This window comes from Momordica charantia (genome assembly GCF_013281855.1).
Source record: "Momordica charantia cultivar OHB3-1 chromosome 6 unlocalized genomic scaffold, Mcharantia_2.0 BLBB01000006.1, whole genome shotgun sequence".
NCBI lineage: Eukaryota > Viridiplantae > Streptophyta > Magnoliopsida > Cucurbitales > Cucurbitaceae > Momordica > Momordica charantia.
Window position 1 is genome coordinate 14,043,343 of NW_028275164.1, and position 19,738 is coordinate 14,063,080.

The 19,738-nt window shown below is 33.7% G+C and overlaps 1 protein-coding gene and 1 pseudogene across 1 annotated transcript; one reads left to right on the forward strand and one right to left on the reverse strand.

Moving 5' to 3' along the window:
- Window positions 1–624: 624 nt before the first annotated feature.
- On the reverse strand, window positions 625–3,063 carry LOC148210738 (uncharacterized). The gene is made up of 4 exons (XM_088125925.1): window positions 2,767–3,063; window positions 2,478–2,662; window positions 2,352–2,386; window positions 625–1,062 (listed from the first exon to the last, which is right to left on the reverse strand). The coding sequence occupies exons 1-3, from the start codon at window positions 2,996–2,998 to the stop codon at window positions 2,381–2,383; spliced, it is 423 nt and encodes a 140-aa protein (XP_087982051.1). The 5' UTR covers window positions 2,999–3,063; the 3' UTR covers window positions 625–1,062; window positions 2,352–2,380.
- Window positions 3,064–12,354: 9,291 nt separating this feature from the next.
- LOC111019891 (wall-associated receptor kinase 3-like) lies at window positions 12,355–15,487 on the forward strand (annotated as a pseudogene).
- The last annotated feature ends 4,251 nt before the right edge of the window (window positions 15,488–19,738 follow it).

Genomic DNA, 19,738 nt, shown 5'->3' on the forward strand with positions numbered 1-19,738 from the left:
AGCCAAGATGAGTTCGGTTATAAACTATATGATCCAATACATAAGAAGCTCATAAGAAGTCGAGATGTTGTATTTGTTGAAGACCAAACCATAGAAGATATTGAGAAGACAAATAAAACAGAGTTTCAGCACAGTGATGGTTTGATTGACTTGGATTCAGTTCCTTTGACACAACCTTCTATGCAAACTGAGAATGAGGTTCAGAATGATCAGTTTGATGGTACAGTAGAGAGTCCAGAACAGGTTGAGGTAGATGATGTTCATGAACAGCCGGCAGAAACAGAAGTTCCTGCAGAGGTTCCTACAGAGGTTTCACTTAGAAGATCTACCAGAAATCGGCGTTCTTCCACACGTTATTCAGTTGATGAGTATGTGTTATTGACTGATGGGGGAGAACCTGAGAGTTATGAGGAGGCCATGGAAGATTAACACAAAAGAGAGTGGATTGATGCAATGAAAGATGAAATGAAGTCATTGCATGAAAACCACACTTTTGACCTTGTCAAGTTGCCTAAAGGAAAAACCGCACTGAAAAATAAGTGGGTTTATCGAGTGAAACAAGAAGAACACATGTAACGCCCCAAGATTTCATATAAACATCATAGGCAACACTAATTAATTCTTCTGGCTAACCTTAACTCTAAACACGAGATAAGCAACCTCCTGGAAAATATTTTAGATGAAATAAAGCTTCGACTTCCATACGTTCTATCAGAAATAAAAATGTCATAAACTATCAGAACTCCGCCCTCCATGGGCAATTTAAAAGAAAACAACAAGATCTCAAATTCGCCTCAGTGGCAAAAATTATTAAATAGTAAAAACAACCGTGCACCTAAACTCCAATGACAACAACGACGCGTTTACCAACAACATCCATAACAATTAAAGTAGTTCTAAAGAATACAAAATTTTCCTCCGCGGTTCACACCTAGCAATAACATATGTCTCAAGGCTACTCGTACCCGACTACCCTTCCCCCATATCCTCACTAACTAAACTAGTGATCCTTCCTCGGTCAAGCCCTCTCCACGTCATCACCGCGGTCGACCCCGTTCACACCTGAAACATATAAAGGTACAAAGGGGGGTGAGTACATAAGGTACTCCGTAAGTAGCACTTCCTAACTAGCACAAAATAAATTATGCTCACAGCCACAACATAAGAACTAACAATAATGAGGCAATCAAATAAGCAGTGAGAGATGGCGAACAATTATCTTGACATTTAGAACAAAACAAGAGCAAGGCAACCAAATAAGCAGAGAGAGATAGCGAACAAATAACTTGACATCTACATACAACAACTAAGCGTCGAAACTACCAATACCTCAACCCATGAATCACTAGCCCTTGTTTCATAGTACTAAAACTTCCTCAACACCCCCCTTTATCACTCCCCGCTTAACTCCTCGAGGCATGACGGCTCTTGACATTTATTCCCAAGTCACCGTACCTCCTTCTTCTCCAGTACTTGATGTCCGACCTTGCCATTTATTCCCAAGGCCAAACACCACTACTTCGCAAGCTCCACTCTTCTTTAATCCCTCAAGCCTAACTCCTCGAGTCGTATTGACCCTTGACATTTATCCCCAAGGCCTCAATACTCCTCTCCAGAAACTTGATGTTCGGCCTTGCCGTTTATCCCCAAGGCCTGAACTGAGCACCGGTCCTTGCCGTTTATTCCCAAGGTACCGATGACTTCCCAGCGTATTGGTCCTTGACATTTATCCCCAAGACCACAATACATGTTTACAGAAATTTGATGCCTGGCCTTGTCATTTATCCCCAAGGCCACTACTCAAGGCTTTGAACCTCCAAGCGATTTATATGCATCTTTCAGGTCAGAGCACCCATGGTTAACGGACTATCATCCCGTCCCTTTACCCTGCACCCTTCACCACTTCACTAACCCTTCCATGACCACCTACAAGTAAACCTCTCACATTCTAAAATCACTGCACCGTTTACAAACATGCTTTTCCACGTAATAAACAAAATTCATCCAACAGCTCACAACCAGACAATATGAATTAAATTATCGGTATAACCAAGCTAGCATTTCATCTACATCCCATTTGCAAAACGTCATGAGCCAATTACTTCTAACTACAACAGTTTAGAATCTACTAGTCACCTACAACAACAAGAACAGGAAGCATATTTCCTCAAGAGTGTTCAATAATAGAAATTCGGCAACAAGATCGCTAGAATTCACAAATCAAACCAACAATCCTTACATGCTCATTTAAATTATTTTAACAAGAAAAACAAACAAAAACAAAAAAAACAGCATCAAGAACATTCCGTTAACGCTAAAAACGCACGCACTCGCCCCCTGGTGCTACTTACACAACCACGTGTTAAAGTTTGCGTCGGCCTCACACCTAAGCATAAAACAGAAAAAAAAACAGCAATTTAATGTACCATTCAGCCTTAAAAAAAACATCTTTAAGAGGGTTCAAAGGGGCTCGTTACCGCAAAACGACTTCGTAAAGGTGTGGGTAAATTAGATCTAGCTTGCCAAGACGTGGGTAGCGTAAATCGGGTTTCAAACGGATGTAGATAATCGCCGAACACCACCAATACGCTGCTGTCCACGTTTTTGCAGCAGCGAAAAACGTCCAATACTATCTCCAACGGCTTCGTTTCAATGTCCCTTGCTACAAAACAACCCCGCTTAGGTGTGGGTATTCTAAATCGATTTCATTTGGGTGTGGGTACTCCAAATCTAACTTCGAACAAAGGTGGGTCAAAGAAAAGTTACCGGGTTTCACGGATCCAAGTTGTTCGAGGTCGTTAGGCTTGTTGAATCGGAGAAAGGACGCCGCGAACACAGCCCCGCGTGTATCGATGTCGCCTGCAGCTGCCCGAACGTCACGCGCCGCCGCTGATCGTCGCACACCGCCGCCGCCGCCCGTCACGCGCCGCTGCTGTTCGACGCTGCGCCTGCTGCCGCCGCCGCTGCTGCCGCTGTGTCCGCCGGAGATGACCGCCATCGGTGCTGCTGCGTCGGAGAGGGAGAGCCGAGTGGAGAGGGGTGGCCGATGGCTTCAACAAGAGAGGAAAAGGGGAAAAGGAGAAGAGGAACTAGAACAAGTGGCTAGGGTTCCCTTTTCTTGTTTCAAACTCTTAACTCCTTTGGGCTTGGGTTCTTTTCCTTATGTTTAAGGCCCACTTACCCAACCCTTCCTTGTTAACACAAACCAATAATAGAGTTTCGTAATTGGCCCAAAGATCCAAAACAAGTGTCGCATAATGGAAATCCATACTAAATGTAACTTGATAAATAACTACACGCTACTAACTCACCACTAAAACTGTAACAATACACACTAGTCGAGATGACACACTTAAATTAAATAAGATCACTGATGAATCAATTAAAAATAACAATGAAATAAATCAATAAGTCAATAAATAAAAATCTATTTTGTTATAAAAATTTCCGGAACTCGAGGCAAGCTAAACTGAGTAACGCGGGGCGTTACAACACACCTCACGACCGCGTTACAAAGCGAGACTAGTTGTCAAAGGGTTCAGTCAGAAGAAAGGTGTTGACTTTGATGAAATCTTTGCTCCTGTTGTGAAGATGTTTTCTATACGTGTAGTTATGGGTTTGGCAGCGAGCCTTGACTTGGAGGTTGAGCAGATGGATGTCAAGACTGCATTTTTGCATGGTGATTTAGATAAAGAGATTTATATGGAACAGCCAGAGGGATTTGAGGAGAAAGGTAAGGAGAATCTTGTATGCAAGTTGAATAAAAGTCTTTATGGGTTGAAACAGGCACCGAGGCAGTGGTACAAGAAGTTTGAGTCAGTTATGGGGGAGCAAGGCTTTCAAGAAGACTACTTCTGATCATTGTGTATTTGTGCAGAAGTTTTCTGATAATGACTTTATTATACTGTTGCTTTATGTTGATGACATTTTGATTGTGGCAGAAATATTTCAAGAATTGATACGTTGAAGAAACAGTTGAACAAATCCTTTGCCATGAAGGATTTGGGGCCAGCGAAGAAGATTCTTGGAATCCATATAGCACGAGACAGAGCATCCAAGAAATTGTATATGTCTCAGGAGCATTACATAGAGAAACTACTTGAAAGATTCAACATGAGCAAGGCTAAAGTAGTAAGTTCTCCTCTATCCAATCATTTTAAACTGAGTAGCAAGCAGAGTCCTTCTACAGAGAAAGAGAAGGAAGAGATGAGCAGAGTTCCATATGCTTCAGCAGTTGGAAGTTTGATGTATGTCATGGTATGTACTAGACCGGATATTGCCTATTGTTGTTGGTGTTGTTAGTCGGTTTATGTCAAATCCAGGAAAATAACATTGGGAGGCAGTAAAATGGATTATGAGATACTTGCGGGGTACTTCCAATTTGAAGCTCACTTTTGGAAGTGGAAAGCCAGTGCTTGCCGGTTACACTGATTCAGATATGGTAGGAGATTTAGATAACCGAAAGTTTACTTCCAGATATTTGATGACATTTGCAGGTGGTGCAGTGTCATGGCACTACAGAAGTGTGTTGCACTTTCTATGACTGAGGCAGAATATATTGCAGTAGCAGAGGCGTGCAAGGAGATGTTGTGGATGAAGCGATTTATACAGGAGCTCGGCTTCAAACAACAGCAGTATGTGATATTCTATGATAATCAAAGTGCTATTCATCTTGGTAAGAATTCAACATTTCATTCGAGAACGAAACATATTGATGTGAGGTACCACTGGATGAGAGATGCTCTCAATGATGGACTGTTTGAACTTGAGAAGATACATACTGATCATAATGGATCCGATATGTTGACAAAGAATCTACCAAGAGAAAAACTTGAGTTTTGTCGTTCCGTTGTTGGGATGACAATTTCTTTCACACAGTGAAAAAGGGGAGATTTGTTGGGTATTTTTCACATTGTGTGAAAAGCCCAACTTTAGGCCCACATGGGCCATTAATGTTTTAGGTTTTTTTATATCTATATATATATATATATATATATATATTATTAACCTAGCCGTATGACACAAGGAGAGAGAGGGAAAAAAAGTTGCACGCAGATCGAGGAGAGAAAACAGAAAAGAAAAAGGAAAAGAAATTCAATTCCGTACAGTGACGTTTTTTGCACGACCGGAGGTCGATCCGTGGTCCGATCGAGATGAAATTTTGACAGCGTGTTCGTAACACGAGGGTCTTCAATCTGGACGCTGGAGATTTCTTTTGGAGCTGCCTACAGTCAGATACAGTGGGTAGTTGGTGCCACTTTCTAAGTGAGATCTTTCTAATTTTCTTTCCCGATTTATTCCCTTTGTTTACCGAGATTTATTGTCTCGAGATATTATTATTGTATGCCTCTAGTTGTTGCTAGGGAGAACTTGGTGTACCCATTATTGATTATAGTGGAGATTTTGACTTCGGTCCGTGGTTTTTTACTCCTCACATTGAGGGGGTTTTTCCACGTTAAAATTGCTTGTGTCCTGTGCTTGTTTGGATTATTATTTTTACTTGCTATTTCCTACTAGGTTCACACAAGAGGGAATAATTGGTCCATGAATTTAAGTGTTTATCCCAACATAATTATCATGAAACCAACAAAACGATCTTATTTTACAGCATAAATAATAACTATTATATTAATACTATTACATACATGAAATGGCGAGATTAGAGTCATCTTGTCCAACAACACAATAATAAACAATTGTTCTCTCTTGCATTGCAACACCGGAAGTTAAATAAACTTCTTACATGAAAGATATTGAGTATTTAGAAGTCATTCCTATATCGCCTCCCTCCTTCGTACCACTAATACCCACAAGAACAATAAATGATCAATACAAAATTAATATTATCATTCTATATATTCTCGCATATGAACTAACTAGACAATTAACATATTATAAGGAGGAAGTCTAAATCTAAATTCTCTAAAATATAACTTTCTCTTACTTTTATATTAATAACATATATGTTCAGCTCTAATCTACTTACCTAGTGATCATTTTATAACAACAAAATTTCAGATCAAATTTCTGATTTAACTGACTAATTTAACACCAACAAAGAACCAAACAATAGTAGACACTTTTGATACGGGAAGAACCATCAGATACGGAAATAAAATGTTTCAAGTGACAAACACGACTCAATATCCTTTTCTTAGAAAAATATTGAACATAACAAGCGTACCAAAAAATTAAATATTATTATCACTAATACTAAACCACATCATCAGTAATTAAAATGGAAGTGAGAGTAGTAGTACTTTGATAGACAAACCTCCTCACTCTCCTCCCTGATCGGTTTGGGCATGAGACAGAAACCTGCAACCATTATAATGCATTTGTAAATGTTCATAAAGGTAGACATTAAACAGCAATGGAAATCAGAACAAGAATAAAGTTGCTGAGATAACCGACTGACTGTGAGTATTTAAATTCAGAAGGAAAAAAAGAAGATAAAATAACCTACAGCGGCCGGCAGGGGTGGCCAACGACGACGGCGTTCAGCAGCTGCGACAGTACCTCAACTAGCTTCGGGATACAACAGTGGCAGAGACGACACCGTTCAGCGGCGACGGGTTGAGTTGCTACGACAGTACCTCAACGACGTTCTGGATACAGCAGCGCTGTTCACGGTCACCTTTTAGCGGCTTTCATGGTGGGGATCGATCAAGCGGAGTGGTCTTCACAAGGGAGAGAGGGACGGCAAACACAATGGACAAAGGGGAAAAGAAAAATTAGGGCAAAGGAGAAAAGGGTAAGAAGATTTAAGGTAAAAAAATAATAAAAAAGGATGGAAATTGATCCAAATGTTTTTTTTTTCTAAAGTAATATAAATAAATAAATAAATATTATCTGTTTTTAATCGAGTGCACAATCTGGCTAAAATTTCTACTGTCTAAATTTTATGGTTTTATGTTTGGTTAGTTTAAATTCCAACAAATTAATTTAAAAATTGAAAGTTAATTTCCCCTTTTCTCTATTCTTTCTCTATGCTTTGTAATTAAATTTGAAAAAATTTTCATTCTTCCAAGATTTGTAATTTCAAATTGCAATCGTTTTTATTGAAAGTGTGGGCATTAATTAAATCTTTTTTGTTTGAAGAAAAGAAATGTATGAACATTTTTATAAAATATATAGATAAAATAAAAAAAAGTAAAAAATAAAATTTGCAATTGGTTGGGAGTTAATATTTAAATAATGTTTTGACTTAAATCTATGTTCTAAAATCTATAAATTTAAGGGTCCGTTTGATAATGATTGCTTGTGGTTTTTCGGTTTTTAAAATCATAATTTGTATATGTTTAATAACTATTTTTCGTTTTATATTTTTAAAAAGTTAATTAACTTTTTATAAAAAATTTAAAATATAATCTTTTATACAAATTTTTTTATAAAAATAATTGAAAATATATGTTAGAGACAGAGAATTTTATATAGAGTATAGATGGTAATGATGTGGGGCGGCAGTGAGGATGCCCTCTCCCGTTCGTGCCCGTAGGAAAAAACTCGTGTGCACAAATATAAATACATTTTCTTACTAAAAACCATTGCTGACCATTTCATGACGTTTTAAAAAAATGTGACAAATCATTATAAACACACCCGTTCGTGACGTTTTTTAAACGTCATTAAGATATATACACAAAATGCCTCACATTTTCAGGACGTGTCTTAAACGTCACGATAAGGTTATATTTCCAACTTTTTGTGATGTTTTTTAGACGTCACGAAAAAGATAGAAATATGATTTTCCCGTCTACTTCCTCACTATTCTTTCGTGACATTTATAAAAACGTCACAAGAAGAAGCTTTTCGTGACGTTTAAACAACATCACAAAAAAGTCGAATATTTTTTTCTCGCAAAAAACGTGTCTCTATATTTCGTGACGTTTAATAAATGTCTCGAAAAAGGTACTTACTTCCAATTTTTTTGTGACGATTAGAAAAAATGTCACGAAAAGTAAAAAATCCGGAACATTCCGTCATTTCCCGGCAAAAACGCATCTCACTCTTTGGTGACGTTTAAAAAACGTCACGACCTACACTAGTTTGGCAAACTTTTCGTGACATTTAAAAATTGTCACAAAATATCAAAATTTCAGAAATCTCCGTTTTTTTCCCCAAGAACGCATTTCTTTCCTTTCGTGACGTTATTTTTTTAATTTGAACACTATTTTACTGTTCATGAGTGTCATGAAAATCCAAAATTCTATTAGTGTTTTTGTTCGATTATGGAGCATCAGCGAGACGAATATGAAGCAACAATAATTTAAAACCGGGTCAATTTCAAAGGCATATGAAGCAAGAATCATAACCCATTTAAATGGATTGTTTCAGAACTCAGTGGCAAAGAATAAGAAAAAAATCAACTGATACTTCATTGAATTAGACTGAATTATTTGAATGTAAAAGATCACTGATGAAGACGTTTTTCAACTTTTTGGAGCCCCTAGATAGTTAAGGCACACTACAAGAAGTCCTCATGAAAAGCTAATTTACTTCAGAAATAGATGCAAGGGAGGCGAGTAAAGAAAACGCATAACTTGCGGCTAACTTATGTCAACAAGTTGGTCTAAGCTCAAATTCGTCACGGAAAACTTAGAAGAAAATAATTAATCATGATGCCACTTCCCTCTCACACGCAAGGTAGAAAAACAATCCTTCCTTATTCTATTATTATCAGATCCCCAAATTTCATAACACTTTAAACAACGATATATTTACGTCTAACACACCATAAGATCCCAAAATTCCAAGTGAAATAACCCCAAAAAGAAATGCGAAGATTGCACAGGCAGACTCAACAAGAAATTTAGCAACAAATCCATTCAAAACGACATTGATTAATCCAAAAAATCCAATTAAACATATTGAAATCATAATGAGAAACTTACTCGGCTAGAGATCTGAGAGAAGCAGGAAAATCAAACAATGTAGGCGCGTAGCAATTAATGTATCATTAAATTTGCAGATGTTGGGCCAAAAATTAAACGAAGAAGAAGGTAATCCACATTCACAATGTTAATATTCGGAAACGAAGAGCGCCTACTAACAATAACATTCACAAAACCGTCAGATCAGCGAATTCTCTACTAACAATTTCTTTTTGTTCTACAAGATTTGAGTAAAGAACTCGCTCATAAATTTCTTTTTGCTCTAAGTTAGCAGTAAAGAACTTCACGAATAGGATTACGGATTAGTACCTTTGGTTCTCGGCGCGAGATGAAAAGAACGGAGAAGAAATCAGCCACCGGAAGCAGCTCACGTTCCTCCTGTTAAACCTTGTAGCATAAGACTTTGAGACGAACGATCTTCTAGTTAAACCTCGCAGTAGCTCACGTTGTTTTTTAGAAAGGTAAAGTTATTTATTATTTTTTTAAGAAAGTAAAGTAAATGATATTTCTTTTAACAATAATATTGTATTATATATTTTTTCGACGGTTTTAATAGCCTTCGATGAAAGCTTTATACCTTTTCTTCAGAGGCCTTTAATAACCTTGGATTAAAAGTAAAAGTTTTTTAACCTAATTCAAAGGTTTTCTAGTCATTTTAGATAAAAACAAGTTAATATTTTTCTGGCAACCTTGGGAAGTTAATAATTTCCTAGCTTTTTCGAAAGTTTCTTAAAATCTTCAATAAAAGATTATGTATTTTCCGAAGGTTTCAAATATTTGTTGATAAATAGATTGTTTTTGGAAGGTTTTCAAGATACCTTTTAATAAAAGATAACACAATTTTCAAAGCTTTATGAAATTTGTTGATAAATATGTATTTTTTTTTAAGGTTTTAATAACCTTCAAAATGACTCAAAAATAAAAAATAAAAAAATAATAACCTTCGAAAAAAGTGCATAATTTTCGAAGGTTTTCTAAAAACCTTCTATAAAATATCATATATTTTTCAATATAATGTTTTAACCTTTATAAAAAATAGTGAATATCATTAAAATACCTCCAATAAAGATGGACCTTTTTCAAAGGTTTTTAATAATCTTAAAAAAAAAGTGCATAATTTTCAAAGGTTTACTCTAAACCTCTGATATAACATCAAATATTTTTCAAAGTCTTCACATATTTGTCGACAAATGTATTACTTTTCAAAGATTTTTAATAACCTTCGATAAAAGGTGGTCGAAACAACCTCATTTTCTTGTAGTTCACGTTAAATTTTTTTTTAAGTACAAAAAATTGGAGATATAAGAGTTTGAACCTCGAATTTCAAGAAAATGAGTAGGTATCAATTATTATTGAGCTACGCTCATGTTATAAGTTAGCTTGTTGTTCATGTTCTTTCCTTATTCTTATTTTATAATAATATTTAATTACTGATGTGAACCAAGGAAGCATCATTGTCATGCCTCGAGAACCCATAACGAGATCAAGAGCCAAGAAGCTACAACAAGCTTTACTTTCTCATGTTCAATACTTGGTGAGCTCGGCTAGGGATGATCAAGAGGGAGATGGAACTTTTCAAGTCAATATCTTCCAAGTAGAGCTTAAGGGAGGCGTTGCATTAAATGAACTCTAAGTTCATTTAAAGAAGTTGAAGTTGAAGTGGAGTTTAACTCAAGTTGCATTCAATAAAGCCAAGTTCAATTCAAGGAACTCAAGTTGCATTAAATGAACTTAAGTGCATCTCAAGCTTCATTTATTGCAAGTCATCCATCAATTAATGGAACTACACTTCAAACTACTTCAAGTGAAGCTTCACTTACAATTGAGAGGTTATAAAGACTTTGAAGGGTGACCAAGACTTCAATTCTTGGATTTAAACCTCTTTTTATTATATTTTCAGTTTTAAACATTTCATTTATGTGTTTTAAGTTATATTTTAGCTAGTGGATGTTATGGTCATCATGTAATTCGGAGTTACAACCTTTCAAATATCTTTAGGTTACTTTTAGGGTTGTTTTGGAGGCTATAAATAGCCTAGCTTGTTTCCTTTGAAATACAGATTTTATATGATTGAATGAAAGTTGCTATTTTGCTTCAAAAGCCTAGAGCTTATTTTTCTTTGCAATTCTTGAGTCTTAGATTTGCATGCTAGAGTCATTCAAGTAGCCTTGATCAAGCTATCTTGTGGAGTGGTTCGAATCTTGAGTTTAGAAACAAGTTTTTTGTACTCTTGATCTTGATCATCAAGGTAAATTCGTTCGAACTTCTTCCTTGGGTTGAAATCATCTTGATTTGGTGGTTTTAGCATTTGTGATCTAAGGGTTTGCATAACCATAAGGGTTGTTAGATCCAATTGGCAATTGTTTTCTTATCAATTACTTTCTCTAACAAATTTTAGTTTTAATTCAAGTTGTCTTTGTCATGCTCAATTAAATAATATTTATTTATCTTCATCTAAAATTAATTACAACAAAAAACTAAAATATAGAAAAGTCAACAATCAACTCTACCATGGGTTAAAATGGACCAATATCTAACCAAAAAAAGACATCAATTCATGACTCGGGCCTTTATTTATTATTATTATTATTTTATGTATTAATATTCTCCCGAAGAAGAAATAGAGTAAAAGAAAATTGATAACTTTAATACAATTTTTTTTTTTTTGATTTTTGGTTTTCTATGGTTGATAACTATTTTTGTTTTTTGTTTTTAAAAAACAGAAAGCCAAACATGTTTCGTAATCATTTTTAGTTTTCTTTTTAAAAAGTTAGACAATTGAAAATACATATTAGAGAGAAAATTTTATGTAGAGTAAAGATGACAGTGGTATGGGTGCAAGTGAGGATGCTCCCCATTCTCGTGCTTGTAAAAATTTTTAGTCCCCGTCTCCATCTCATTATTTAATAATTTCTAGTCCCCCATTCTAGCTGTTTAATAATTTCCAAAACTTTTTGGTTGGCCTAAATACATGATTAATGATAAATTTATAATCATAGCAATAATATGTAAGATAATTTTGCATGTTTAATAATAATAATAATAATGAAAAGAAAAGCAAAGCAAAGAAAAAAAGATAATTTTGTTTTAATTTATGCCACATTACATTTGGTAGATATTAGTGTTTAATTTCAACAAGGAAACAAAACATGGCGCTCTAGTATAAAGAAAACGGCATATGAAGTAAAATTTGCAAAAGAATAATAATGGAAGCCCCTTCTCCTTCCTATGCTCTATCTCTCATCTTCTTCTTCTTCCTCTTCCTCTTCCTCTTCCTCTTCCCTCGCCAATCCATCGGCCAATATCAATATTTGGGAAACGAGGCCAGCTGTTCTATTACTGACGATGTTCCTGATAGATACAAATCCTCATGTTCCTCGTTGATCACACTCAGATCCGACCCTCACTCTGATTACTTTTCCAACGCTACTTTGTTCATTCTTGGAGGTTGTCCTTGTACATGTTCGGCTCTATTTTGGTTCCCTTGGGTTCTAATGATCAGATAATTTCCACATTTCTATACTCTAAGAACTGGAGTTCTTCTGGTTACAATCGTGTTGAGGCCATTCTCAAAGTTATTTACCCATTCATCTTGATTGGAATAGGTATCTCTCTTTTCTCTTTCTTCGTGTGTGTTGTTGTTACTGTGTTCTTGGCTTATATTTGTCAGCTTTCCTGTCTTCTTTTTCAATCCGAGTTCCATTATCTACTTATCAATAAATATGAACTAATATAAATTTTGTTATATATTAATTTTATATATTGATTTGTTGGGATAATGGAGCCAAACAGATGACCCGTGTCCTACGAGGAAAAGAATTTTCAAACACTACTACCAATTCTTACAAGGAGTAGGATATTATTGTCTTATAAGGATTACAATATTGTTTTCCTACAAGGATTGAGATATTTGACCTCTTAGAAATAGAACCTTTTTGTTAAGGTTTCATTGGTACAGAATCCAAATAAGGGAGAATTGAGTGGTTGTGGACAGTGTATGAAAAAAGAGTTTGTATCTCGTGGGTTTAGCGAGGGTATTTCCAATTCTGTAATCCTAGGTAACCATTGTTAAGGTACTTAGAAACAAGAGAGTAATATCTTGAGTGAGATCTCCATTGTAATATTTCAAATTATAGTTGAACCTGCTTTTTTACAGAAGACTGGACGTAGTCCCAAGATAGGAGCGAACCAGTATAATCCCTGTCGTGTTAAGCTTTTCTATCCCTATCTCTCATTCCTTTGTTATTGGTACTTACGTATCTTATGTTAACCTGTGGAAAGGGAAAATCAAATAGTTCCTGTTTAAAGAACTTACAGGAGGATTGATTGATCTATATTATTTTTTCCCAACATGATTAGCTAAGATGAATTGAAGTAGATTAAATATTTTTTTTTTCTCATTGAAGCTAAGGTGGTGTAATAATATTACTGTGTTGTTTCCTTTGTGGATGCAAAGGACGACATCAACTACTAACAAAGAAAAGAAGGCGCAAGCTTTATAAGAAAAAGTTTTTCAAGCAAAATGGAGGTTTTTTGTTGGAGCAGAAGCTACTTGGAGATAGGGAGAGAGTAAATATATTTACACAAGAAGAACTTGAACAAGCAACAGATAACTACAACGAAAGCAGATTTCTTGGTCAATGAGGGTTTGACACAGTTTATAAAGGAATGCATGATAACACCATTGTTGCAATCAAAAGATCAAAGAAAATTGAGACAAACTGGATCGAACAGTTTATTAACGAAGTTATTATCCTCTCTCAAATTAACCATAGAAACATTGTCAGGCTTTTGGGATGTTGTTTAGAAACTGAGTTTCCTTTGCTAGTTTATGAATTTGTTTCTAATGGAACACTTTCACACCATATTCACAAGAAAGATCCTAGAGAATCACCTTCTCTTTCATGGGAAACTCGTTTTCGAATCATATATGCATTCTGCAATTTCAATTCCTATTTTTCATAGAGATATCAATTCTTTAAACATACTTTGGATGAAAATTATAGTGCAAAAGTTTCTGATTTTGGAACATCAAGATCATTTGTGTCATGTGATCAATCTCACTTTGACTACAAAAGTGTTTGGAACTTTTAGATATATTGATCTGAGTACTTTAGATCAAGTCAGTATACTGAAAAAAGTTACGTATATAGCTTTCGAGTCTTGGTGGTTGAGGTTTTAACTGAAAAGCTACCCGTCACTTTTGCCAAAATCTGTCAGCTCGTTGAAATTCTAGATACTGTAGTAAGCCAAAGAAGAAAAGATGGATATCATTAAGAATGTCACAGCACTTGCTACGAAATGTTTTAACAACAAATGGGAAAGAGAGACCGACAATGAAACAAGTATATTTGGAACTAGAAGAAATGAGAAAGTCTCGAGATTGTTCAGAAATTATTGAAGACAATTCGTCAATTAGATCTTCTTTATCATTTTCCGTAGGGGTTGGGGATGACGAGCTTATAAATGGTAGCACCATCATATCCATTGAAACAAAGGACTACATAAATGGGTAGCCATTGGATTTATATGTTTACATGTGTTGTCTTTTAATATTCCTTTAAATCAAAAGACATGAGCCTTTTTTCTGTATATAATATCTCATTAATTTTAGATTCTGTTGTTTTAAATATTATATTATGGTGTTTAATTAGGTTAAATTTCATATTTAAGTTGGGATCTTGTCTCTGTAAATATAATATTGTAAGAAGAGATTTTTTGGTTATTTTGTAAATCACTCTTGGTTATTTTGTAAGGGTAAATGAGTCTTGATCCTCTCATGTATTGGAATATTAAAAGTCTATGGTGTCAGGTTTTGATATAGAAGAACTAAATTAACAACCATAATTATCCGAAAACGAAGATGACCCTTGAAGTGGCATTTTACCAGGGAGGTATCGTTAATCCCCATGTTCTTTTTTTCTTTTGTCATTTTTGTACTTTCTATACTACGTGATTTAAGTTACGGGTGAGCTTTTCTTGTCATTTTTTCGTCGGCGGTCCTTTGGCCTTTACGTCCCTATACCTGACAGGTATGCGCATTGTCTCCATATTTATATATATGCAAGGAGTCATTGCTTGATAGAGGTTGCGTCCCATGTGGCTTTTGAACCCAAGACCTCAAAGTTATTCCTAACTATGTCTGGAGTGAAATACCATATGCTAGAGATATCACACTCATGTTGTCACTCCAAAGAACGACAGGAAGGGAGTGGGGCAGGTCGAGTTCAATGAACAGATGCTACAACAAAGCAATTTCAGCTGTCGCTTGAGCCATAGTTTGATACTCACTCCCAACACTAGAGCGATCAACAACCAATTTGTTTCTTGGAGGATCACGAGATAATAGAAGTTCCATAAAACATGCAATAAGCACCAATGTATCGCCTAAGCAACATGCCCAATCAACATCCGAATAGCCTTTAATGTTAAGATTAACCACTGAAGTGTAATTTTCTGTTCCACATTTTCTGTTTCACATTTTCTGTTAATCAGTGTAGTTAAGGTGTTGTTAGAAACTTGAGTCAGTTTGTTAAGATCTCTAGCTTATATAAACAGATCTCTGTACTCTGAAGAAAGCATGAATGAAAACTCAATCAGCGTTTGATAACCATTTATGTTTTGTGTTTTTGGTTTTTAGTTTTTTGTTTTTAAAAAATAAAAACGTTTGATAACCATTTTTTATTTTTTGTTTTTAAAAAACAGAAAACGAAACATGTTAGCTAACCATTTTTAGTTTTTTCTTTTTTAAAAAGTTACAAAATTGAAAATACATGTTAGAGAGAAAATTGTATGCAAAGTAGAGATGAAAATGATGTGAGTGCGAATGAAGATTCTCCTCCCATTTTCATGCTTGTGAAAATTTTTAGTCTTCATCTCCACTCGTTATTCAGTTCAAGAGATGTTCTTGAGAAAAATTATCAGTTTTATAATTGTTTTTAATTATTTTTAAATTTAAAGTATAAAAAATAGAATCGGGGATGGGGTTGGGATATGCATTCCCTATTTTTGGGCTCGATTCTACGTGAAAGAAAAGTTAAAGATAAGAAAGAGAAAAATTTTAGAGAAAAAATAAAGTCATGTTAAAGAAAAAAATTAGAAAGAAATAGAAAAATTACAGTTTGAGATAAAACAAGATTCAAAATATAATTTTTAGAGAAAATAAATAAATATGAAAAGTTATGAAATGCGAAATTTTATGCGGAGAAAAGTTAGGAAAAATATTCAGTTTTTAGAGAGAAAAATGAAACTAATCTATTAGAAAAACTAAATAAATAAAAAATACAGAAAAATTTAGAGATAAATAATAATAAATATTGCAAAACATAAAATTTTTAGAAGGAGAAAAATAATAGAAACAAACCAATTTTAGAGTGAGAAAGAAATCTTTTACGGATACAAATGAGAAAGAAAAAAAATGTCGAGTATGAGAAGAAAAAAAAACAGATTTTGAAAAGAAATCTATTTTTGAAAACTATTTTTTTTCAATTTATCTAAAATTTCAAAATGGTTTTTGAAAATCATAACACGGAAAATTCAATTGGTTATCAAATAATACTGTTTTTAAAAAATTAAAAATCAAAAACCAAAATGAGAAAACGAACTTTCAAGTTATGCTTTAGTTCAAAGTTTGTCTTGTAACAGTCAGAATAGTTTGTATGGGGTCTTGTGCAATTAATATTGATTTGAATTGTTGGATCTCGTGCAATTTTCCGAGATAGAAGATAAGAAGATCTTAATTTTCAATTTTGAATCGTTCTACTAGTAATAAAAGTTCCTTCAAATCTCTTCCAAAAAAAAAAAAAAAAGTTCCTTCAAATTAGTAACATCATTGACATTGAATTTTATAATATAATAATTTAATTTAGGCTAGATTTCGAGAAAGAATACTCCTAAAATTTGCTCTAGTTTAAAAAATATCATTATTATTTCAAATGTTTCAATATTATCTAGGATTTTTCATAAACATTTCAAAAATATCATATCATCAAATCATTTCTTCATAATTTGAAATCTAAAATTGACATAGCGAAATCTAGAATTACGTGACAATTAACCTGGAAACTTGCTCTGATTGTCTACTAAATTTTCTTTTGAATGTCTTCTTCTGTTATTGTCAACCGAGATTATTTTTTCATTGTCTACTCATTCTTGTCCTAATCCCACTTTCAAAAATTATAGTTTCTTGTACATTTTCTCCCTTTTAAAACTTAATCCAAGCAAATTTTCACGTTATTATTATATCGTTCAAAGTTTAACCGCGTCAATTTTTCATTCAAAATATTAATGAATGTTAACTTAAAAATATAATTTTGGACTTTTATATGACAAGTCAAAGGTGGTATTTAACTTTTAACAAGTTAGGAGTATTTTTTTAATAAAGGGCAAAGTTCAAAGTATTTCTTTCGATTTCGCCTTTAATTTATGTAAGCAATTGACTTGAGCAGTGCCTTAACGTTCTTTTCTCATTTTTATAGTTAATTAATTATTAAAATGTTGGGACAATTACAAATGTGACAAAAATATTAAGTAAAATTAGCAAAATATAAATCACATTTAGTTTTTTCAAATATAGTACTTAAAAAAACGAAGATAAAATTTTAAAATGACAACTTTACCCTAATGATACACATCTGTAACATATCTAACTACTGATATATGTATGTGACGATATACATCTAATATATTACTTATACTTGGACTATGTATGTAATATACATTTAATATACTACTAATATGAGTGTCTGTGTAATATCTATGTGATATACATCTAATATACTATTGATATGAGTATCTGATATACAACTAATATAAGTGAAAATTTTTGCTATATTTTAAAATTTTAAAAACAACTAACCTATTTTAAAATACATAAAAAATTTTGTTATCCACTAAAACTTCCCTAAAATATTTATAAAGTTCAATCATATACTTCGTAGATCTTGATATATTTTTAAAACGAGAGCATAATAAAATCATTTAAAATCTAATTTTTTCATTGAAATGATTGTATTTGAGTTATCTTTTTTATTTTTCTCTCTTTCTTTTTGGGAGAATATTAATACATAAAAATAATAATAAAGGCTGAGTCATGAATTCTTTGTTAGTATTCTAAAATTATGGAGCAAAATGAGGCACCACGATTCACGAACAACGAGGAAATACGAGATTTAAACAAATATAAAATTAAAATATAAATTTGGAATTTAAAAATTGAAAAACACAATTTTAGAATTCAATATAAATTTTCACCAAAATCCACTAATATTTCCACTACTAATTTATCCATGAATTGCCACTATTTATAGGCAATTTGTACAACCATGAGATGTTACATTTGGACACTAATAATAGGTAGAAAATAGACGTATGAGATATTGAGGATTAAACACATGGATAAGCTAAGGGTCAACTTGATACTTGAACACACTAAGCAAATGGAAGAAATTGACACATGGGGTTAGGGTTATTTAGACGTCCCGGATTTTGACACCTAAGGTTGAACATCTAATTTTGGATAATGTTCATAATACTCCCCCTTAGATGCCCATTGTTTATATGAAATATGTCTCGTTAAAACCTTACTAGAAAAAACCCAGTGGAAAAAAAATTCTAGTGAAGGAAAAAAGGTACATATTTCATATAATCTAACAAACTCAAATGAATACAATATATATTGCTCCCCCTCATGGAAATATCACTTGAGATCTCTAAGCCGCCGTATTCCAATATCACGTACCAATCTTTCAAATATTGTAGTAGGTAATGCCTTTGTAAACAAATCTATCAGGTTATCCTTCGAACAAATTTGTTGAATATTAATGTTGTCATTTTCTTCAAGATCATGAGTGTAGAAGAGCTTAGGTGAGATATGTTTTGTTATATCCCCTTTAATATATCATCTTTTGATTTGGGCTATACATGTTGTATCATCTTCGTATAACATCATTGGAAGATTATTAGGAGACAAGCCACATGTTTCACGAATGTGTTGAGTCATTGATCTTAGCCACACACATTCTTGGCTAGCCTCATGAATTGCAAGAATTTCAACATGATTTGAGGAGGTGGCTGTTATGGTCTGTTTCACTGATCGCCATGATACAACAGTTCTTCCACATGTGAACAAATAACCTGTTTGAGATCTAGCTTTGTGTGGATTAGATAAATATTCGGTATTTGCATAATTAACTATATCAAAATTTGATTTGTTTGAATAAAACAAGCTCATATCAGTCGTTCCTCGAAGACAGCGGAATATACGCTTAACTCCATTCCAAGTTCTTTTTGTTGGAGAAGAACTTTATCTCGCTAATAAATTAACTGAAAATGCTATATCTGGTCTTGTATTATTAACAAGATACATAAGTGCACAAATTGCACTAAGATATGGTACTTCAGGACCAAGAATTTCTTCATTATCTTCTCGAGGTCGAAATATATCTTTCTTCACATCAAGTGAACGAACTTCCATTGGAATATTCAATGGATGTGCTTTGTCCATATAAAATCTTTTTAAAACTTTTTCTGTATAAGTTGATTGATGCACAAATATCCTATTTGCTAAATGTTCAATTTGCAAGCCAAGGCGAAATTTTGTTTTTCTGAGATCCTTCATTTCAAATTATCTCTTAAGATACTCTATTGCCTCTGAAAGTTCTTCAGGACTTCCAATTATATTTAAGTCATCAACATACACAGTTATAATAGAAAATCCTGACGGTGATTTCTTTATAAAAACACACAGACAAATTAAATTATTTTGATATCCTTCCTTCAAGAAATATCCACTCAAGCGATTGTACCACGTTTTCCCTGATTATTTTAATCCATATAATGATCTC